This window comes from Cheilinus undulatus, linkage group 10 (genome assembly GCF_018320785.1).
Source record: "Cheilinus undulatus linkage group 10, ASM1832078v1, whole genome shotgun sequence".
NCBI lineage: Eukaryota > Metazoa > Chordata > Actinopteri > Labriformes > Labridae > Cheilinus > Cheilinus undulatus.
The window spans coordinates 927,360-950,613 of NC_054874.1; the positions used below are offsets into that span (position 1 = coordinate 927,360).

The window sequence follows — 23,254 nt, forward strand, 5'->3', positions numbered from 1 at the left end:
TAAAACAAGAAAATGCCCATAACATCAATCTCACTGTGGTTCTGGCATAAACGTCACAGAAACGGCGTCCTCGTATCTGAACCCTCAGACATCTTGACTCTCAGAATTTAAAAGAATTAAAAGAACAATCACGTTTGACAGACAGAGGGGACGTCTTTGTAAAGACGACCCGTCTGCAGACCAAGGCACCTCTGAGTCCTGACATTACGTCATCAGCCGCTCGCTGTCCGACGTTCCCGGCCGCATCCACGGGTCCGTGGCGAGCGTTTCCACTGAGCTGTGATGGTTGAGTTTGTGGAGGGAGAAGCGGGGAGGGGAGGAGCTGTCGTCAGACAGATCGACTGGTTCTGAGGAAGAGGAGCAGAGAGAGAGGTCCTCATTACTGTCACCCTGACAGAGCGCTGCAGAGCACACTGTCGACTAATATTTACTACAGAATACCAGCAGTAATGACTGGTCTGACTGGACTCTACTGTTGCCATGGTTACTATGAACCTGCATGAATCTAATGATGAAGCTATTAAAGCCCTGATGTAGTCAGAACTCTGAGAAAAACACGACTATGGTCCTAAAATGACTCGGCTCAGATCTGAAATCATCTTAATAGACTGAAACTATCAGAGGTTAGTCAGATAAACCAGCAGAGGTCAGTTATTTAGGGTTACCTGTGGGGTTACCGTGGTGACTGAGAGTCCTCAGACCACCTGTCCTGTTCCATCTCCTCTCTATGCCAAACTCAGCCTCCTCCGTCAGTCTGTTTCCTCTGTGGTGGTCTTGCTGTCCAAAGGGCTGACTGAAAGCTGCTCTCTCCTGAACAAACGATCCAACAACAAGGACGGGAATTTCAAACAAAGCTTTCTAATGCACGTCAGTGTTGGAGCCTAAACCACGGCGGTTCTGTCACTGAGGCAAACGACCCTCTGCAGAAACCTGAAGGACCTGTGAGCTGTCTAAGGAGGGTTCCTTTTTGATACCATGTGTTTAAAGAACACAATATCTGTTAATCTCCCATTCAAAAGCATCAAAATGTGCCAAATTTATCAATAAAAAAGCTAAAAGTCATAATTCAACCCAAAACTGGAGAGAGAAACGATAGGTGACTTTAGAGAGAGCTAGCGTCAGTACATACAAACAAAACAGCGACATGTAGAATGAAGAAGTTTTTCAAGAGATTATTATAAACAAGTGCATCTCAAAAAATTAAAATAACATTCAAAAATTCATTATTATCCTGCAACTTGCATTTATTCTAGATTTATCTCACACAAAGTGAAATTTAAAGAAAAACAGTTTTTATCTTGATGATTATGACTTACAGCTCAGGAAAATCTAACATCCACCATCTCTAAAGATTAGATTAATAATATTGTAAATTTAAACACAAAAAGGTATTTATTCAAAATTGTTCAGCCCTTGTTAAGTTAAATATTGGGTTGGTTGTGATATAGAATAATTGAATGCTTGTGTTTGTTGGAAAGTAAATAAGATGAAAAACTTAAGGAATAATTACATTTCAAATTGTAATTGCAATATTGGGTAAAAAAAAAAAATCGCAATTAGATTATTTTACCAAATTGTTCAGCATAGGCATACACAGATACCAGTACTTAAATCTGGGTTCTCACCAGTATGGAGGACAAATATGAAGGTTTAACTAACCAAAACTGTTGCTAAATTGTTTAGAAAGTTCATTATAACGTTGTAGATTTTAGCCTCTTAATGTTCAAACATCCCCAAACTGCAGACACTAGTCCAGCTCTGACTCCATCCTCACAGAGAGACTGCCATCATGGTTTAAAATGACCGGGTTCAGGATCTGTGATGGTCTAGGAGTATTGAGGCTTGGTGTCTCTCCTTCCCTGTTCACCTGCATCATAATTCAGATTTCTGTTGTAGTGAAAGCTGTGATCAGGTGAGTACCTGAGGGCGTTGGGACTCTCTCACTGCCCTCCTCCTCTCCCTGGCCGACAGCAGAGGGGTCTTCTCCAGCTCCGGTGTGCGTGGTACGGGATACGCCTCTCCTAGGGGGTCTGAACACGCCACCCAAAAGCATAACAGTTTGGTAGCTGCTCTGAGGTTTTTTAAATGTTTTCCCTCACAGGATTAAAGTCCTGTATGCTGTGTTCTGTTAAATAAAAATAACACACATAAACCACAGTGGCTTACCAATGAAAGCACTCTCTGACTCCAGTAGAGATCCCCTGGCACTCCTCTGCAGCAGAAACATGATAGTGAGTAGTTAGAGCCAGTTTATATCCAGTTTATACTGGTTAGAGATGCTTCAACACTCAGAAACAGGAGAGACCAAGACCACTGTGACTCACCATAAAGTCATTCTGCTGTGGTGGGGACAGATCACGATAATCTAAAAAACAGGAGGACAATTTCAGATTAATACCAAATAAATACTAAAAGGTAACCTATTACTGGATTTAATGTGTTAACTGTGACTGGACATCAAATCTGAAGCAGGATGAGTATTGCCCTTAAAATTATTCTAATTTCATCAATAAAAATGATGATAAATGTTCATCAGGGACATTTTTATCCATGATGATGAGTTAATAGTGAGACAAAAATACACCTCTAACAGCTGCAAACTCTGGTGAAATCTTTGTTTGGTTGCATTAGTGAGCAGAGACTTAAATATCAGAGGAAGCTGCAGAAACTTTACAGAAAACTTCACCTCCAGCAAACCAGAACATCAGAACTGTGCATCATACTAAACCAGACTGCAGCACCTTTGTCTAAAGTTCATTCAGAAAGTATTCAGACCCCCTCATTTCATGCATGTTGCATCCTGATGTTATATAAAAAACATCTTTATTCTCATTAATCTCCACTCAGTGCTCTCTCAGCTATTCTAAACCTTTAGTCTCTCCTGGACTTATCGTCTTAAAAGCTTTTAAGCACCACGAATAAAAAGGACGACGCTAAGAGCTCTCACCGCCGTGGACCGTCACCCTCTGGCTGCTGAACTGGTGATAAGGATCCCCGTAGTCCCGCCTCCTCCTGCTGGCTGCACCTCCCCCCTCCAGCTTCAGAGTGTCACTGAACCCCAGTCTGGATTCTCCGTCTACGTCACAGAGGCAGACAGATTAGTCAGATCCAAGAGTGTTTGTCTGAAACGGACTCAGCTGTTAGATTTGCGTTTTACCCGTGGGTTTGAGCTGGAGGGAGTCGTGGATTCTCAGCAGGTTTCTGGGCTCGGCGTTTCTGGATGTTGGTCGTCTGACGGGAGCCTGGAGCCGCAGCCTGGCCATGTCGAAGACGTCAAAGGGGAGACGCTCCCGATGTCTGCGCAAATAAGGACATGAAGACACTAACTAAAGTCATTCAGCTCAGAAGGATCCTGACGCTAATCATTGATCTGGACTAAATATCTGAGTTAGCATGAATGCATCCTTCAGGTCTGACCTGTCACTCAGAGGAGAGTCCGAGTCCTCCCAGTCGCCTTGCTGCAGACGACCCTCCAGGCGTTTCTGTTCACTGCGGAGCTGACGGCGTAGCGCTGATAGCTCGCTGAACACTTTGTGCTGATCTCCTGAAAAACACAAACTCTTTAGAATAAAACCAAAACCACTTCCCAGAGCTTCCCGTCACAGATGATGGGTCAGGGTGGAGTACCTGCAGCTCGGAGCTGATTCCTACAAGCAGGGACGGGAGGAGACTGGAGACCAGACAATGAGCGCTCCTGAGAGAAAAATATTTAAAGATCCATCATTAACCTTAGCTAAACTCTGAATAAACATCTGGAGATACCCTCTCAAAAGAGGAGACACTCACAGAGAGGGGGGCTGCAGAGTGCAGGCTGTTCCCAGTAGGGGGCCGCGGGGTGTACTGGTGCAGGCCATGTCTTCTCTGCAGGGTGGGGATCGGAGGTGAGGGCTCCCTGCACACCTAAGAACACACAGACATCCATTTAAGCACATTAAAGATTAAAAAGCTGGCAGTTCATTCAGTTGAAGTGCTGCTGCACAATATTTGTTTTATGGTGGGAATCCCAGGAGGATAGATTCAACACCCTGGTGTGGATTTGTAAGCAGCACACACACATTTAAAACATTTGGTAAAATAACACTAGACTTCAGTAGGGAGCAGGAATGAGGATCTATTTAGATAAATATTCAAATCAAAACTAAAACCCTGACTGGCTTTATTATTAAAAGTTTATATTGATGCTTATATAAGGTGTTATCATCTGATTCAACCTTAAACTAGAAGAATGAATATTAATATAATGAGACAATGCTTTAACTCTCTCTTCTTGCTCTAGCAGAGCGATCTGTTGCCTCTGGCTGATTCTGCACCCAAACAGCAGCTGAAGAATTTTACTGCTCATGATGAAAAGAGAGTGAGAGCAGAGGAAATGCTTCTTCCTACGAACCTCGTCTACTCGAGCCTGCCTCTCCCTCTCGTACTGCCTCCTCAGCTCCGCGTTCTCCTTCTCCTCTGCTTCCTTCTTCTTCCTCTCTGCTTCCTTCCTCCTCTGTTCTGCCAGCTGAATCAGCTCCTCGTTCTTGGCCTTTTGCTGGGAGACAAAGACGAGAGAGGCAACAAGAGAAGAGCAGATTTTAGCTTCTTTAAATGGAAATTAAGAACATTTCCCAGTGAAATGAAGCCCTTCAATAATTCAGAAGTCATGAGAAGTGATGAACCCCAAATGTCTGAGTGCTGCTTATCCTCACCTCCATCTCCTTGCGTTTCTTCCTCTCCTGTTCTTCCTCATACTCCCTCTGGATGCGAGCCCTCTGCTCCGCCAGCCTCTTCTCCTCTTTCTCTTCCTCTAGTCGTGTCCGTTCCCTTTCCTCTGCCTTTTTACGCATTTTCTCATCGATCTGCGATAAAACAGGGATAATAAGAAAGCAAAAACCAATAAAAACACAAAACACTGGAACTTTTGGCTCTAGATATCATAATGCAGCATGTTTCAGCTCCATATCTTTGATTAAGGGATGAACAAAAACACACAGGTGGTCAAAGGCGTACCTGCTGTTTCAGGTAAGCCTTGTACTTGTCCTGCTCCTGCAGCTGTTGCTGGGACGGCTGGTTAGCAAAGACATTACCCCTCGCAAACTGGGGGGTTTGGACGTGGGTGAAACCTTTAAGAAGAGAAAAAAAATCTAATTCTGCACTGAGTTAAACCAAAGAAATTTGACAAAGTACAACCCTAGTTCCAGAAAAGTTATAACGCTGTGCAAAATGTAAATAAAAACAGAAATCAATGATCTATAAATCTCATAAACTCATATTTGATTCACAACAGAACAGAAACAACAGATCAGAAGTTAAACTGAGACATTTTAACATTTCATCAAAAACTTAACAAACAAACAAACCCACCCGATCACATAACCTTCTGGCAGAGGTAAAAAGTAGGGACAGGGCCACAAAAGGCTGGAAAAGTAAGTGGGACTGATGACAAACAGGTTCACCAATCTGTAAACAAAAAATTATTCTGAAATTGTGGAACAATTTCAGAATAATATTCCTAAAGACTTTGAGTCTCCCTCCATCTACAGTCCATAATATCATCAACAGATTCAGAGAATCTGGAGAAATCTCTGTGAGCAAGGGACAGGGCTGAAGGGGCCCTCAGGGGCCACTGCATTAAAAACAGGCATGATTCTGGACTGAAATCCCTGCATGGGCTCAGGAACATTCCAGAAATCATCGTCTGTCAACACAATTGGCCGTGCCATCCACCAATGACAGTTAAAGCTGATCATGGAGAGAAGAAGCCAGATGTGGACAGGATCCAGAAACACCGTGGTCCGACTTCTCTGGACCAAAGCTCATTTAACATGGACTGAGGAAACATGGAAAACTGTTCTGTGGTCAGAGGAAACCACAGACGCCGTGTCCTGTGGACTAAAGAGGATCTGGAGCATCCAGCTTGTTCTCCTGGCTCAGGTCTAAAGCCTGCATCTCTGATGGTATGGGGTTGCATTAGTGCCTATGGCGTGGGCAGCTCTAACATCTGGAAAGCAACTATCAATACTGGAAAGTAGAGAGAGCTTTTCAGCAAGACAATGCTAAACCACATACCACATCCATCACAACAGCATGGCTTCACGGGAGAAGAGTCTGGGTCCTGAAGTGGTCTGCCTGCAGTCCAGACCTTTCACAAATAGTCCCTACTTTTTGGAGATGTGTTGCTGCCATCAAATTTAAAATGAGCTCATATTTTCCTGAAATGTTAAAATGTCTCAGTGTAACATCTGATCTGTTGTTTCTGTTCTATTGTGAATCAAATATGAGTTTATGAGATTTAACATTCATTGACTTCTGTTTTATTTACATTTTCCACAGCGTCCCAGGTTTTCTGGTATTGGGGTTGTAATATTTCCTTAGTCTCACTGTCAGTTAAACTATTTATTTCTCCAGTCTAGAGTAAGGTGTTTCGTTACGTCTGTTGTTAAATATTCTGCAGGGATCGCTGCAGGACCGTCTGTTACTGATGTGAGTTCTCCATCCTGATACCGTACCAGAGACCCTCTCATTGGGGTCGGGGAGCTCCGCCCGGCGGGCTGCTGTGGCGGCCGTAGCTCTCCTCTGCCACTGCTCCGGGTTGGTGTAAGCCTCTTCATTCAGCTTGTGCATCTGGTTTAGATCAGCTGGGCAGAACAAACATTAGGTTTGCATCATTATTACATAAATAATCATTAATACACCATTAATCATCTATATATGGTCTGAATAACTGACTTGGATGAGGCCATTGTTGTGCTCTCTAGGCCAAAATTCATATCTAGGTACTTTTTTTGTCCTTTACAGCAGTGGTTCTCCACTGATCCAGCCTTAGGACCCACCACCTACTGCAATGCAAAGTAGGGACAAAAATCTCTGATTTTTATGAAATTAATTCAACAAAAATGCAGAAATTTGGACCTTGGAAGAAACACAACAAGAGGCTGAACAATGCATGCAAACATTGTATTTCACTATGCTTTACCACTATTACATATTTTGTTTTATTTTGTTTTTTTTAAGGGGACAAGACATTTACAAATTATCATAAGAAAAATAACTTTCTTGAAATATTTCCATTTAAGATAACAGGATAAATAAGTGACAATCTCAAGAAAACAATCACAATTTACTACTTTCCCTGCAGAATAAATAAATGGACAGATTTCTGCCTTTAGGGCTTTAATATCAGGGATATTTTGACTTTTTTTGTTCCTGAAACCAGTTCACGAGACAGTTATAATAGTTTTGAATTTTTCATTAGTTTTTTATTTTTATTTCATTTTCACTTCCTGTGTTTGATTTCAGTTAGTTTTTATTAGTTTTGACTGCTGGTTTGTTAATTTAGTTTATTTTTTATTAGTTTTGACTGCTGCTTTGATAGTTTAGTTTATTTTTTATTAGTTTTGACTGCTGGTTTGTTAGTTTAGTTTAGTTTTTATTAGTTTTGACTGCTGGTTTGTTAGTTTAGTTTAGTTTTTATTAGTTTTGACTGCTGGTTTGTTAGTTTAGTTTAGTTTTTATTAGTTGTGACTGCTAGTTTGTTAGTTTAGTTTAGTTTTTATTAGTTTTGACTGCTGGTTTGATAGTTTAGTTTAGTTTTTATTAGTTTTGACTGCTGGTTTGTTAGTTTAGTTTAGTTTTTATTAGTTTTGACTGCTGGTTTGTTAGTTTAGTTTATTTTTTATTAGTTTTGACTGCTAGTTTGTTAGTTTAGTTTATTTTTTATTAGTTGTGACTGCTAGTTTGTTAGTTTAGTTTAGTTTTTATTAGTTTTGACTGCTGGTTTGTTAGTTTAGTTTAGTTTTTATTAGTTGTGACTGCTGGTTTGTTAGTTTAGTTTAGTTTTTATTAGTTTTGACTGCTAGTTTGTTAGTTTAGTTTTTATTAGTTTTGACTGCTGCTTTGATAGTTTAGTTTAGTTTTTATTAGTTTTGACTGCTAGTTTGTTAGTTTAGTTTATTTTTTATTAGTTTTGACTGCTAGTTTGTTAGTTTAGTTTAGTTTTTATTAGTTCTGACTGCTGGTTTGTTAGTTTAGTTTAGTTTTTATTAGTTGTGACTGCTGGTTTGTTAGTTTAGTTTATTTTTTATTAGTTTTGACTGCTAGTTTGTTAGTTTAGTTTTTATTAGTTTTGACTGCTGCTTTGATAGTTTAGTTTAGTTTTTATTAGTTTTGACTGCTGCTTTGATAGTTTAGTTTTTATTTAGCAAAAATTCTTTGTTTCAGTTTAGTTTTCATAGTTTTATTTTTTTTTTTGGCTACAGGTCAGGGCTGAGTGAGCATCCTACGTTTTTAAAAACATATTCAAACAGGCTACTCTTCACTTATCATTTATTTATTCAATGATGACGTTTGATTAAAACTCCACCACTGTGTGAAGTCTTAACCAATCAGATCAGACCATTTTACTCTCCCCAGACTCTGGTGTAGGTGCCAGTCTGTCTGGCTGTGTCAAAGACTAAAACTAAGGAAATTTTGTCTCCATTTCCATTTTATTTTAGTTAGTTTTGTAAGCGCACTATACAGTTGTAGTTAGTTTTAGTTTCTTGCTTCAGCTTAGTTACCCCCGCCAAGGAGGCTATGTGATCGGCTGGGTTAGTTAGTTTGTTTGTTAGCAACATAACTCAAAAACTTATGAACGGATTTTGATGACATTTTCAGGAAATGTCAGAAATGGCATAAGGAAACACTGATTTAATTTTGGGAGTGATCCGGATCACCGTCTGGATCCAGGAATTTTTTTAAGGATTCTATACCACTGGGAGAAGGGGCTAATGATGGAGGTCTGCGCTCTCCGAGTGCTTTTCTAGTTTTTATTTAGTTTCAGTTAACTAAAAAATGTTTTGAATGTTAGTTTTAGTTATTTAGTCAGTTTTAGTTAACTATAATAACAGTGTTCGCAACCTGGACAAAACTGCCCTGTGTCCCACTTTTGGGTCCTGACCCACCAGTTGAGAACCAATGCTTTACACGGTTTTGTACTTTTTTGAGTATATTTTGAAATCAGTATTTCCACTTCTATTAAGTTTATTTTGGGAGAGGTATTACACTTACTTGCAGTTTAAAAAGCGTAATTAACTATATAAAAAACAGCATAATCTAAAATTCAAAATGAGGAGGTTCTAGCATTCTGTCAGGGACATAAAACTGGCCGATGGTTTTATTTCCCTGTATGATGACATGTGACTTCACCTCAACAACATTATATGAGATCCATATTCTGATAATGCTATTATCAATCAGGAAATATCATTTTTACTGTACAACTCTTGAGTAAACTCAGTTCTTAAACTTTAAATTCAATACATTTTACTTTCCTTGACCAAATTCATAGACCATTATTTTAAGTTCTACTTCAGTCAATTTGAGCCAAAGTGACTGTACTTTTTTTACTGTATTTCTCCACCTCCATTGAAAGTTTTTATATTTTACATCAGGGGTGGAAAAAGTTCACGACTATTTTACTCGTAAAAGTTCAGTTACAGGTCCAACACGGCCTTTATCTCTCCACTACCCTCAACGTCAGCTTTTGTTTTAGTTTCATTGACAAAATTTTGTGTTTAAATTCCTCTAAATTCAAAGATAAATCCTCTAATATTCTGTACATACTATGTTGAAAAGGGCGTGGGAGTCTGAGGCGTACCTATGAGGTTCCCCGTGCTGTCTCTGAGAGGCGCTCCTCCTCCTCCCCGACCCCAGGGCTGATGGTTCTTCATGTCCATCTCCAGCTGGGCCTCATAACGCTCTGTCTCCTCCCTCTCCTGACGCCTCCGTTCCTGTTGCTCCTGGATCTGTGGAACGTATTCAAGCTTATGTAAGAACCTTTTATTATTTTCAAACACTAAGCAATGCTCTAAAACCTGTGTGATGCTTCTTCTGTGTTTAATTATCCCATACTGGACCAGGGGGGCATATTTCACTGCTTTAAAGGAAACTTTAACTCTCTGAGCTCCAGTTCATCAACAACAGAAATATCAGATAGATAACCACCATCATCAACTATCTATGAATTTAGATTTGGATCTTAAAAACACCACATGCTGGTAGCTGGGGGTTGAAGATCACACTCACAAGACAGCTACAAAAGCAGACGCCACAGCACTACCACAGCCTAGAGCAGCTGCCTGTTTAAAAAGGCGACTAAAGGACTGAGGAGAAGGACGTGGACAGGACTGTGGTGATCCAGGGAAAAGGGTAAAGGGGTTTCTCTCACACTATGTCTCCAACTTTTAACTACATCAAGTTTACCTTGTTGTAAAGCTCGCTGCTCACTCTTCCAGAGGCTTCCTGCCAAAATACCAAAGGCTAGGATGCAGTGAAACTAACCTCACATCTCTTTATTCACACTGCCCACCAATGTCTTTAACCAGAGGTTCTCAACCTGTGGGTCAGGACCCAAAAATGAATCCACACTTAAGTGTTTCAGATAATTGAACTAAAAAAAATCACTGTGGAGGAATGTTGTCCCATTCTTCTCTGCAGAACAGTTTTGGAGGGTTTTCCAGCATGAACGGCCTGTTTAAGGTCACACCACAGCATCTCAGTCAGATCTAAGTCCAGACTTTGACTAGACTGATGAAATGCTGGGTTAGTTTAACAGCTTTTCTCCCTCATGTTGTTATAAACATGATTTTAAAGGACACTCTGATTTACTTTAGCTATAAATCCTGTAGGGTACTGGTTAGACTGGAATAACATGGTCTAGACTGGTCTGTGTGCAAAACACAAAGATGAAATGAGATCGCCATATTCGCCATAGTTGGAAACTTTTGTAAAAGGTGGTGGAACTGTTGAGGAGTGAGGGTTCCAGAAAGTTCCTCTTCTGTCTGGTCAGTCCTCAGAATATTTTCCCAGAAGTCTTGGGGATCATCAGGATGTTTTTAGTCAAATGTGAGACGAGCCGTTGTGTTCCTTCTGCTCAGCAGTGGTTTTGGTCTTTGGAACTCTCCCATGATGCCATCGTTGCCCAGTCTCTTTCTGATTGGTGAGTCATGAACTCTGACCTTAACTGAGTCAGTGAGGCCTGCAGGTCTTTAGATGTGGTTCTGGGTTCTTCTGGGACCTCCTGGATGAGTCGTCCATGTTCTCTTGGAGTCATGTTGGTAGGCCGACCACTCCTGGGAAGGTTCACCACTGTTCACAGTTTTCTCCATTTGTGGATAATGGCTCTCACTGAGCCCCAAAGCCTTAGAAATGTCTCTGTAACCCTTTCAGACTAATAGATGTCAGTGACTTTGGTTCTCATCTGCTATTGAATTTCTTTAGATGGCTCCATGATGTGTTGGAGATCTTCTAGCCTACTTCACTGTCAGACAGGTTCCATTTAAGGTGTTTATTCATTCAACAGGTCTGGACAGGGTACTTTCTAGAAAAAACTATTCTGTTTTTCATAAATCCTTGCAGAATAAGAAGTTGTAGAGGAAGTTGTTCCCTATTGTAGAATCCTGACAGTATGAAAGTGATGCAGTGTTGGATAATGCAATGTTTTGCTCCATCAGCCTGTTCCTATTTTCCTCTGCTGCTTGCAGAGATGGGCAAAGAACAGGGAAAGAGGGAAACGACAAGGCATCAAGAGTGTCAGACAGAAATATTTCCTTGATTTTATGTCTTTTTCATTACTTTTTTGTTTTGGGTTTTTTTTCTCCTTTTCAGATGTGGCTGTTTTAAGAAGAAGGCAAAAGCTGTGTGCCTAAGAAGGCTGCAAGGAAAAACCATACTGATAAATACAGGAAAGTTTTGAAATCTTTCTTGAGAGTTCAGATGAGAAACACAACTTCCTGTTGGCGAGACTATGGTGATGTAAGATGATGGAAGAACAAATATAGACCTGGAGAAGGCTTTACTTTAATTTCAGATAATATTATCAATAATAAAGACACTTACTTGCTGCTTTAGGGCGTCTCTGTAGCTCATGATTCCAACCCTGGTTGGTCTGGGTTTGTCCGAATGGTAAACTCCGACCTGCGAGTCCACAGTCGCCGCCTCAGAGCTCAACCTGCCAGAAGAGCCACAGAATCTCTCCGGTTAGATCTGACCAGGATGCATCGTGACTTACCACAGTAAAAATGACATTCATTTAACATGATCAGTACCGTCAGAGTAACTAGTCAATTCTTCAGTCTAATAGGTCATTAGAAGCCTACTTCATAACCACATCTCCATCTGAGGTCATGTGACTCCTGTTAGGTGTCCCAGCCTGAGAACCACTACTGTAGAGGAGATACCTACTGTATTGGAGGCTCTGGGAAGCTGCCTCCGCTCTGCTGGCTGTGAGGGCTGTGGTTACCAAACTGGCTGGGCACGGCTCCCCCTGGTGGTACGTTCCAGTAAGACATGGGGAGGCCAGCAGTGGGAACAGGGAGGTGACCATCTGAACAGAAATATCTCAGAGTTAATGCAGGCTGTATTTTGCAGAGTACATCCACTAAATCTTTGTTATAATAACAGTTTATCCCTTATTTAACAGAGGGGATGTTTACTTACAGTAGGCCGTGTGTGGGTCCAGCAGGTTTCTGTTGCCGTAGTAGGAATAAGGCTCTCCATAAGGGCTCCTGTAGGCTTCACTGAGAGTGGAGGGAGGATGAGGAGGGAACAAGGGGAGCCTGGAGCAAACACAATATTTGATAAACAATAAAATTTTAAACAGTGTCTTGTTTATACATCTTCAGCCCTCTAAGGGTGTTATTTTTCTGGCTGTATCCAAAGATTTAGATGTGCTATAGTCAAAATAACCACCTAACTTAATGATCAAGTTTACCTCTCATTAGTGGTCATCAGAACAGAACATCTCGGAAGATTTCTTCAGATATTTGGCCTAATTCTCTTATGCACTATGAGGACAAAAGTATTTGTCTACACCTGTTAGTTACTGACTTCAGGGGTTTCAATAAGATCTGTTCCCACAGGTGTACAAAATCATCTGCTATCCGTGCAGTCTCGCCATCGAGAGGGCGGACGCCACAGACACAGCTGGATCCCTAAAGAGGAATGACTGTGCACCCACCGCAGCCAACAGGAGGAGGAAACGGAGCTGCACTTTCTAACCACCCGTCCTTTATACATCAGGGACTAGTTCTTTACACTTTTCAGCAGCAAACACAAAGAATTCACCAGGATGAACAGTGAACAGAAGCTTCCAGATCCTCAAAGAGGACTTATATTTTGGATTCTACCTTAAAGTTTGAGTCTTAGGTGTACCTGGGGGTGTCCACGGCTCTGGGGAAGGAGGGCGCTGCAGGCTGGCTGTTGGGGGACAGGCCTAGGGCAGAGCTGTACTCCAGCAGAGGGGACTGGAAGGCCACGTGAGGCTGCTCAGGTGGAGACATCTCTCGGTCTCTTGCACATGTTCTCTCATGGTAAGACAGACGTCTGGGTGAGGGTTTGTCCTCTGCTGTCGCTAACGGCTCCAGGACCAGATGATCTTTCCTCCGGCTCGCTCCGAACTGTCTGATTCGGTCCGGCTGAACAGAGAAGATATTGAAAGATGAAGAAACCGTTCCAGTTTTAATGGGGAAAGCACAAAAACAGGAAGCAGGATTTATACTACTCTAACTTAGCAGGAAATGTCCGAACATTTTTTAAGTTCTGAAAGTTTTAAACATGCTGAAATTAATTCTGATGCCTCTACATGATCTTTAAAAACACAGAGGTCTATCAGCAGCATTACTAAATATTTCTATGAGCCTGGAAAACTAAGGAGGGCTCCACAGGATCTAATGTTTTTGTTAAAGGGTCCCCATGCATGCATACGAAACTTTGTTCACTCTGAACATAGTCCTGCTCTTTGATTGTTTGATGATCCAACCAATAGGAAACAGGTAGGGGCTGGGCCAATCACATTGTCTCTGCCCGTTGTTGCTATGCTGTTCTCCAGGAGGCATTTCCTTTGATCTCACTGAGAGAGTCCCCACATTCTATCACTGAAGAACTAAAGAATATTCTGGAGGAGAGGCAAACATCTCTAAGAACCTCAATCAAGTCCAGTTTCCCCCGATAAACATCCTATCACATACAGTAAACATCTGAGAGACAAAAACCATCATCAGACTTTTACAGTAATTATTAAAAATCTGCAAAAGACAGCAAAAAGGTGAATCCAGCATAAATAGCTGAATAATTTCCCCACTTTTTAAAGTAAAAATTAAGTCTGTAGGAGGATCTGAGTTGGAGTGATAGGGCTTGGAAGTTGACTGAGATGATGTGTGTGTGTGACAGAATGTTGGGATACTGCTCACCTGTTTCTCAGGATCGTTAGCCCCTGTTGCTGCAACTTTCAGCTCCAAATCTTTCTCCCTGCAACAAAGACACACAAACCTGCAGTTAGTGGCAGCCTCAGTTTTTGAAAGTGGAACAGGAGGTGGATCCTTCAGTCATCAGGCCCCTCTCCTTTGGAATCATCTACCTGTCACCCTCTCTACCTGTACGAGCAGGCTGAAACGTTCCTCTGATAAAACTTATAGTGAGGGCTGCCTTAAGCCTAGACCAGTCCTTAGTTAGTGACTCATTTATTTAACCAGGAAAACCTCACTGAGATCAAGAATCTAATATACAAGAGTGTCCTGGCCACCCCGACAGAAGGGTGCCAAAAAAGTGGGACAGTACGGGTCAGTTATTTGGGACCCTTTCCAACATTTTATTACGGAAACAGACATAAACATGTACTGTAGCACGGCGGTTCTCAACCTTTTCAGCCAGCGACCTCGAAAATAAAGGTGCCAGGGACTGGGGACCCCCACTGTACCTAAAGGTGGTTGAACACAGCCATGCACATTCAAGAATAGTGCAGACAAGGGGGAAAAAGAGGAAGGTCTCTGGGACCCAGCCACACTGGGGGCCCATGGAGGTCAGCGAAACCATGGTCCAAGCTGTGATAACCATATTCTACATTTCACCTGAATGATAATAACTCTTATCAAAGAAACAAATATCTTTATTTATTCATTTGTGTAGTGACTAGCCTTCTTTAAATGAAAATAACTTTTGTTAAAAACATATTTAAAATGGGTTAAAATTGCTAAAATTGGTTAATACTGGCAAAAAAAATGGTGGAAAAAAGTGGTGACATTGTATTTCTAAAGAATATATTTGGGTTAAAGTAGCAAAAACAGGCACAAAAGATGGTAAGAGGGGATTAAAAATTTGCTGAAATGGCTTTTAAGTGCAAAAATTAGTGGAATTTAGGTGGAATGGGATGAAAATTTGATATAAAATGGCAAAAATGGGTTAACTGTGGTTGAAATGGGCATAAAAAGGGTGTAAAAAGTGATTGATACAGGCAATAATGGGTCAACAGAGGCAACATAAACAGAAAGTGACAAAGATTGGTTTAGAAGTGGCAAAAACAGGCAGACAAAAGTGATGGAAAGGGTTTAAAATAGACAAAAATGGGTTTCAAGTGTCAAAAATGTTCTAAAATTGGCAAAATCTATGTTAAAAAGTGGGGGGAAATGGTTGATATTTGGTAAAATTGGTGAAAAGTGGCAACAGCGTATTTTAAAAAATATTCGTAGTTTTTTAAAGCATCTGGTGACCCCCTTGGAGTGTCTCCCAACCCCCAAGGGGTTCCCGACCCCAAGGTTGAGAACCACTGCCGTACCAGACCAAGCTGAACCAGACTGCTCAGTGGAATACAGCTTATATTTAGTGCTGCCTTAGGCCTAGACCAGCTCCTGGTTTTGCTGCTGTAAGCTGCACACTTTCCTTCTAAGTAAAGCTTCTACTAAGGACTGACTCAGGCTTAGACCACCCTCTATTTATGCTGATATAGGTTAAACCAGTGGTACCCAACCTTATTCTACCAAAGAGCCCCATTGTCTTGAAAATATTTTAGTGAGAGCCACAATCCAAATCGGGGATGTAGATGTAGAAGGTAGATTATAGGTCAATTAATCCATAGTTGAAATGAAATGAAACTGTAAATTGTTGGATAATTGTGAGCTTCAATGTGATGCAATAGGGTACAAAAATGTCTGTATGGTGTCAGAAGAAACAATATGTCACTGATAATGAGAATATAGGCTATTTATTTCATTTATCACGGACATCGGGCCACATCTGCACAGCAATAAAAAAAAATGTCAAAAGATGTGCTTTTTAATCCCTGAAGTGTGGTGATTTTGAAGTCTTTGGGCAGACACCAGCGTTGCATAAGTTCCACCTGGGCTGAAGATTTTTTTAAGATATCAGAATAAGCTGAGTTTGAGCTCTGAGATGCTTTTCAAAGAGCTGATGATGATGGTTGGCTATTTGGGTATTTATATCTCACACTGGGACATTTACTGTTGTTCTGTGGCTTTATTCACATAAAAAAGATACTTTCTCATTTTTTCTGACTCATTATTAATTCTTTAGTTAAAGAGGGAGGGGCCTCATATTGCTCTTTGCCCTGGGCCTCCAAATGACTAAATCCAGCCCTGCCTCACACCTGCAGATCTACCAGACCCATCGTTCAGCCCTTCCTCATTTTGGAGCGTTAGTTTTAAATCTCTGCTCTTTTGAGAGTTATGTTATTAGTAGTACATTCAACATCAAACAAACCCCCTACGTTTGGACAAGTTTTAGGCTACTGAATATTACAGTATCTCAACATGTGATCTGTGTGTGTTATGCTCCTTGATGGTGATGCGCATGGGCATAATCACCATAAAACATGAGTTTGAGAGAGCATCGGGAGAAGTGACTGGAGGAAAAATGTTAAAACAAGGGCTTAGGAAGCTTCAGTATAAACACAAGACAGCACAGCTCAATGAAAGACCTTCCTGAAGAGACTCACCACCAGCGGACTTCCTCTGCTCTCTTCTCTTACGCACGCTCCTCCGTCAAGCGCGACTGACGGTAAAAATATACAGATTGAAAAAATAAAGGTTTCAATTTGGTAGTTTAAGCCTGTCTTTTTTGTGTGGGTAAGAATTCATTGATGTGACTTATAATAATCTTTACTGATGACAGTGTTTACCTTCATAAAGATTTTTAGGGGTTTTTTCCCAAGTAAGCCTTAAAAGAGCCGCAGCTTGTCACTAAAGATCCACATGGGGCTCGAGAGCCGCGGGTTGAGTATCACTGGGTTAAACTGTTTCTTTTAGATAAACCTTACAGTTATGGCTACAACCCCAGTCCTTTCAGCAGCTCTCTGTTCCTCATCAGTCTGGCTTCTGGCATCAAGTGGCTTGACTCTACAGTTTTTTTTACTGACATATAGAGGGTTTTTTCTTAGAATCAGACTAAATGTATTTAACAGCCTCCATCCAGAGGGGTTCAGCCAGCGTTCATGTAAAGTGTCAAGGTTTTCGCTCAATTTGAGAAGAAAAAAAGACACCTGACAAGAAAATTGTCAGAGAGACTGTAGCTCTCCACGTCTTAAATGGTTTAAAATTGCTTGTAGCACTGTTGAAGGTGGTGCCAGTCTTTCTAAAATCCCTGTCACCTGTCAGAGTACCTCTTCCTGTTCCTGTGCTGCTCAGCGATCTGCTCCTGCAGCTCCTGCCGGTAGCGCTCCTTCCTTCTCTGTAAGGCATCTTTAGTGTCTGCAAATCCTTAAAGAAGGGACGAAAATCAGAATGAGATTAATGCCAAATCCATTTTTACTAAACACTGAAATCTTTAATTTCTAGATAAACTCTCAGTTTGTCAGAGAAATGTCTTTAACCTATGATGAGGCCAGTGGCAAACTCAGCGTCCTCTTTTCTGGTCATAGCTCTCGATCTCCAGCCTTCTCTAGCAGCGACAACTGAAATCTCCCCTTTCTCCCTACAAAAGATAAAAGAAAAAATAATCAATGATGACAAACAAAGAATTAAAACAAGTTAAAAAAAAAAATAAAGGTGAGCTTCTATCCTGATTACCTGGCTTCAATCCTTTTAGACCGTCTCCTCTCATAAATGTCCTCAAACCCTGAAGATCTTCCTCCAGTCTGCTCCAGCTCCTCCCTGAAGTAGTCATCCTCATCCTCCTCCTCTGGTTCTTTATCCTCTGGCTTCCCGAGCCTGTCACGACGTCTGAGGGGAGCTGAAGACCGTTCTTCATCCTCCTCAGGGTGTACATGCTGGACCTCTGTAGGATGCAAAGTCCTCTGCAACCCCCTGCTGTCCTCAGTGAGAGCGGCAGCATCCCTGTGGAGGAGAGGCTCCTGTCTGAGAGCAGCCGTGTGGTCTCCAAGCAGGTTTTTCTGGAGGACACATAAAAGCATGTGCCTAGCTGAGTGCTGGGTCAATATTCAATACATATGAAAGCAAATTTACTACAGAATAAACACTTTTTTTTCTGTTTCTTTGGGTGCTTTTTGACTAAAAGTACCCAGAGCTTTCAGTTCCAGGGATTTCTCTTAAATGGTTCCTGTTTCTGTTGTTGCATTTCCATGAGGGTCCAAAGTCCCAGTAAGATTATGCAGGGTAGGCAAGCTGATGCAGCCAGGTTTCAGAAAGACAGAGTAAATAAAAGAAATCTACTGTTTTCCTTTTTTTAAACCGTTTATTACAACACTGCTCCACTAAAACGTCGGTATAATGCTGCTTTGCTGTAATGCTACAGACAGGACATGCATAAGAGACCCAGGACAGATGCCTTTCAGCATCACCTTCTCTCTCCTTCTCCCAAATAAGGGGGTCAACGTTCCAATGAGCAGCTCTGTCTATGGACGGACTTTTACCTCTGACATTTCCTGTCTGCTCTTTGTAAATGTGTGAATGGTCTGAGTATGGCCCTCTGAGAAAAACAAAGATGTCTGAATCAGTCCTAGTACCCCTCTAAATTAGCATCATTTATACAACTCATTGGTTCCCAACCTGGGGTCCGAGGCCCCCCAGGGGGCACATAAGATCTGGGGCTTTGTCTGCCCTGAGGCTGCCAAAATCAGATAGACAAATACTGACTAAATCCATAAAAAGCAGTTATCAAGGAGTTTATACAGTGGTTTATACAGAGATCTTTTGATAAGAAAAGCATGCATGGGCCTTTTTTCGGGGTTTTGTCAGTGAAAACATTTAAATCTATGTTGATTTTTGGCGGCAAAATGTCACATTTTCTTCCCTCTTGGGTCCTGGGGGGGCTCTGCTTCTCTTAGGTGCATATAGGTGTTGCTCCAAGGAGCAATGGTTAAGAAGCACTGATGTACAGTAACTGACAGTGAAAATACGCATCAGGAGAAGATGTTTACCTTGACAGGTCTTCTGTTATTGAGGTGCATTAATGCTCCAGGCTGCACAGGCTCAAAGTGTCTCCTCTGTAACAGACAAAGTTAACATCATGAAAACTATCTGAGCAAACTGAGCCATTCAGGATCACTTTCACTGCAGCAGACAGAGTATTTGCACTTTTTACCCTCTTTAAATAAAGAGACTATTAACACATTAAGAAGACAGAGTTTAAGCTCTACGTATTTCTATATCTATTAAATCAGCAGGAACTTTAAGAATGGCTGACATCAGACTAAAGTTGTGAACAGTACTTTTTAGATTAGAAAACCATGCCTTCAATGGTCCCATCACTCATGCATAAATGTCTGTGGTTCTGTTATGGAAGGTCAAAGATGGAGCATGATTCTAGTTGTAGCTAAAGGTTTAAGTACAAATGATTCAAGTTCACTCGTAGCTAAACAGGTAAAGTCACCTGAGCCATGTAGCGCCTGTAGTCCATACGGAGCTCATGCTGCAGCCTCTGCTTCTTCCTCTCATACTCGACACCCAGAGGCAGACCTACGCTGTAATTCTCCTCTGGTAAAGCACAAACATTAATATTTAAAAGCAGCACCAGGTGAGTTTCAGTCCAAAACAACAGCTGCTTTAAAGGAACAAAGTGCGGAACAAATGAGCCCCACTACTAACCCACCCATCAGTCTATCGCTCACACGGCTGCTGACAGATGTAATACATTTGCTAATTCATCCTATAAAACTAAAATATGAAGAAAAGGAACATGCTGACAAGGACTCAACCTTTTCCAGGTGCCTCTGAATAGGGAGGGATGTTCTCTTTGGCAGTAGACCCATAGCTTTTAGGAGGTTTCACCTAGAAGTCAAAAATAGATATGATAACATTAATACAGAAGGGTGCTTTATTTAACTTCACATTCCCAACATTTATTTCAAAAGGGGAGAAATATTCAAACCAATCATGTGGTAGAAGGACAGAAAGAAACGCCTCATTGTTTACTCTGTGTGAGTTATTGGCATGCAAAAATTTTACATTAATGCCCAAGGGCGAGGCGCCCAAACTGAGCCACTAAGGGAGAAGGATTCTTTTGTTCTATTGGGATGTTAAAATAAAGAGAATCAACCAATAAATCAATCAACTGGTGGACTCGCAGCTTTATCAGAGAGAGCAGGTAAAACCTGCGGCTCCAGCCCACCTTCATTTCCATGTACGGAGGGTCCTGTTCTAGGCTGGCTTTATCCTCAGCCACTCTGGCCTTTCGCTCTCTGATGAAGTTCCCAAGTTCATCATCCATCTCCTCCGGGCTGACTCATACAACGCTGAGAGCACAAAACGCCACGCTAGCCTTCAGCCACGCTAGCCTTTAGCCATCTCCACAGTAACACAGGACAGACAGCAGAGGCAGCTTGGCTTCTCTGAGGAAGATGAGTGGAAACTGTTTGGCTGTTAATAGAAGATTCCCTCCGCCCGCTGTCGTTTATAGCAGAGTGGAATTTCCTGGAAAAATTCACAGGAGAAAGGAATGCATGGGGAGTTAACATGACAGGTCAGCAGGCGTCGGTCAGCTCTAGGATGGTTAATGAAAAAGAAAGATTCATATCTAAGTTATTTCTAAACACGCATAGAGAGAGTTAGCTGTTATCAACATAAATACTGGCTTATTACTTAAAACACATTTATAGTCATTTATACAAGCATGTGCAGAACTAAAGTCAGCAAGGAGGAGAGAAATACTTCACATATTTCACTAAGAGCTGGAAGGTTTGGACCGAAAATCACATCTTTATAATTTAATTGACTGAATAGCCATTCGTGATATAGAAGTAGTCACCCCCTTGGATGTTTGACCCTTTTATTCATTTTATAAATCAGTCATGGTCAATAAAATTTGGCTTTCTTGTTAAAACAAAAACTTTAACGAGAAAATTAAAACAGATTTCTACAAATTTATGTCAACTAGACAAAAAACAATCTGTAATGTAAAACAAGGTACTGCATAAATATTCCGCGCAGTGAATGTGTCTCAGTGATAGTATAAAGACACCTGAGTCTGGACAGTCCAGCACTGGTTCATCAGTATTCATGGCTACCATTACATCATGAAAACAAAAGAACAATCAGAGAAAAGGTTATTGAAAAAGTCTAAGTCAGAGGATGGAGACAGAAACATCTCCACGTCTCTGAACATCCCCCAGAGTTCAGTTAAATCCATCATGAAGAAATGAAGGAATATGTCACATGTGTAAATCTGCCTAGATCAGACCGTCCTCACAACCTGAGTGGGCGTGCAAGAAGGAGACTAGTGAGAGAGGACACCAAGACTCCTATGACTACTCTGAAGGAGCTCCAAGCTTCAGCAGCTGAGATGGAGAGACTCTGCAGACAACAACTGTTGGCCGGGTTCTTCAGCAGTCAGAGCTTTATGGGAGAGTGGCAAAGAGAAAGACACTGTTGAAGAAAACTCAGATTCAATCTGGACTAGAGTTCACCAGAAGGACTGTGGGAGACTCCATGGTCAAGAGGAAGAAAGGTCTTTGGTCTGATGAGACCAGAATGGAGCTTTGAGACCATCAGACAAGACATTTTAAGGTCTATCCACACAGACTCAGAGCTGAGACTGCAGACAAAGGAGACTCTACTAAATACTGACTAGAAGGAGGAATATTTATGCAGGCGCTGGTTTTACAGCACAGATTCTTCTTGTCATTACTGTGTAGGATTCAGTTCCAGTCTCATTCCCGCTCTCTACATAAATGTTTTGAGTCCTACCATCATGATGCTGATAAAGCTGTCTCCATACAGACCGACTGTATTAATTAGCGGTACTGTCTCTTTAAATCTTCCGTTGTCAGGCAACCACAATGAACACGATAGCGTCACATTCCTCCCAGATGCCGTTAACCCACTTTACCATATTAGCCCAACTATCATTAAATTCAATCACTTCTCATGGTTAACACGACACATGTGGTTTAATGCGTGTATGGAGTAATAGTATTGTTGGTTTAAAGTAGCCTGTAGGTTACGTGTGCTAGCTTGTTAGCTTTAAGGAAAAGAAACCCACAGAATAACCAACAAGGCTAACGACGAGCATCTCTCACAGTTAGCGTTAGCTCTGTGAGCTAATTCCTACTTTCACTGTCGTTTACTGTAAAATAAACTCACCTCTGAACGTGAAGATACCTAGTAAGACTGTGTTTGTCAGCTCGAAAATGTTGGCGGCTTCTTAGTCATCTTCTGTAGCTCAACACTGGCAAGTTTATCCCTCCACTTCCGCTATCACGTTTCAAAATAAAAGCCCGATTAAGGAAAAAAAAGCAACAACGATTTGACATCATTATGTTTGTGCTCCTTTATCCACTTCTTATCAGTCTAAAAGACACATATTTTAGTTAGCATTTAAAACCATTGTTTTCATTTACTCTAATAACCGTATTTAATGTCAGACTGCTAAACTTGGAGCTATTTTTAAAGTTCTCTTCCGTTTTCCAGCCTCTCATGTCTCAGCTCAGCTGTTCGTTTCCACACACCCTTCCCCCTGAGACTTCACAGAACACATGTGGCATTCAGCAGCACCAGGACATTTTAAACACCTTCACAAACTACTCTGTGTTTAAAAAAAGAAAAGCTGCAGACTGAACGTGAGTTATTCCAGTGTCATCATTTCACAGTTCAGTACATAACGGTGGCTAGTCATGTGTGTTCTAGAGCAGTGGTTCTCAAACGGGCCTAGTGCCATGGGGATCTGGCTGGGCCCCTGAAAAACCCAGAGACTGTGTCCTCCCCAGCTGGGATGTATTGATGATATCAGTGTATGTGTGCTGGATCAGTAGCATCCTGGCTAACAGTTACCTCACTAAGAGCTGGAAAGCATAAGTTGATGTTGAAATTATCTTTTTTCATGCTGCTTTTAACCAAGTTAACCAAATTTTCTACCCATTTTGTCCTTTATTTTGACAGCCTAAACCATTTTTGGTGCTTTTTTTTTTGGCAATTTTGCAACGTTTTTTAAATGCTTTTGACCAATTTTTGCAACTTTTTTGAGCTTTTTGCCATATTCAACCAATTTCTGCTACCTTTTTTTTGCTGTTTTTTGCCTATTTTTGTGCCTTTTTTCATCACTTATTTGATATGAA

At 41.3% G+C, this 23,254-nt stretch overlaps 1 protein-coding gene across 2 annotated transcripts; it reads right to left on the minus strand.

The window, feature by feature from the left end:
- Positions 1 to 20: 20 nt before the first annotated feature.
- Positions 21 to 22,361, minus strand: LOC121516410 (centrosome and spindle pole associated protein 1-like). Of its 2 annotated transcripts, XM_041797695.1 has the most exons (28): positions 22,284 to 22,361; positions 20,314 to 20,615; positions 19,901 to 19,973; positions 19,576 to 19,679; positions 19,124 to 19,189; positions 17,814 to 18,136; positions 17,618 to 17,718; positions 17,408 to 17,504; positions 14,208 to 14,265; positions 13,171 to 13,433; positions 12,457 to 12,575; positions 12,202 to 12,343; positions 11,857 to 11,968; positions 9,617 to 9,764; positions 6,489 to 6,617; positions 4,990 to 5,102; positions 4,689 to 4,838; positions 4,388 to 4,531; positions 3,787 to 3,900; positions 3,628 to 3,694; positions 3,418 to 3,544; positions 3,158 to 3,297; positions 2,948 to 3,076; positions 2,325 to 2,365; positions 2,167 to 2,212; positions 1,921 to 2,030; positions 666 to 810; positions 21 to 347 (listed from the first exon to the last, which is right to left on the minus strand). In XM_041797695.1, exons 2-28 carry the CDS (start codon positions 20,410 to 20,412, stop codon positions 205 to 207), a joined length of 3,303 nt encoding a protein of 1,100 aa, XP_041653629.1. In that variant the 5' UTR covers positions 20,413 to 20,615; positions 22,284 to 22,361; the 3' UTR covers positions 21 to 204. The 2 variants fall into 2 exon arrangements, 1 of the variants encoding a protein (XP_041653629.1); XR_005992471.1 differs by lacking the exon at positions 1,921 to 2,030 and having other exon boundaries at positions 208 to 347.
- Between the last annotated feature and the right edge of the window lie 893 nt (positions 22,362 to 23,254).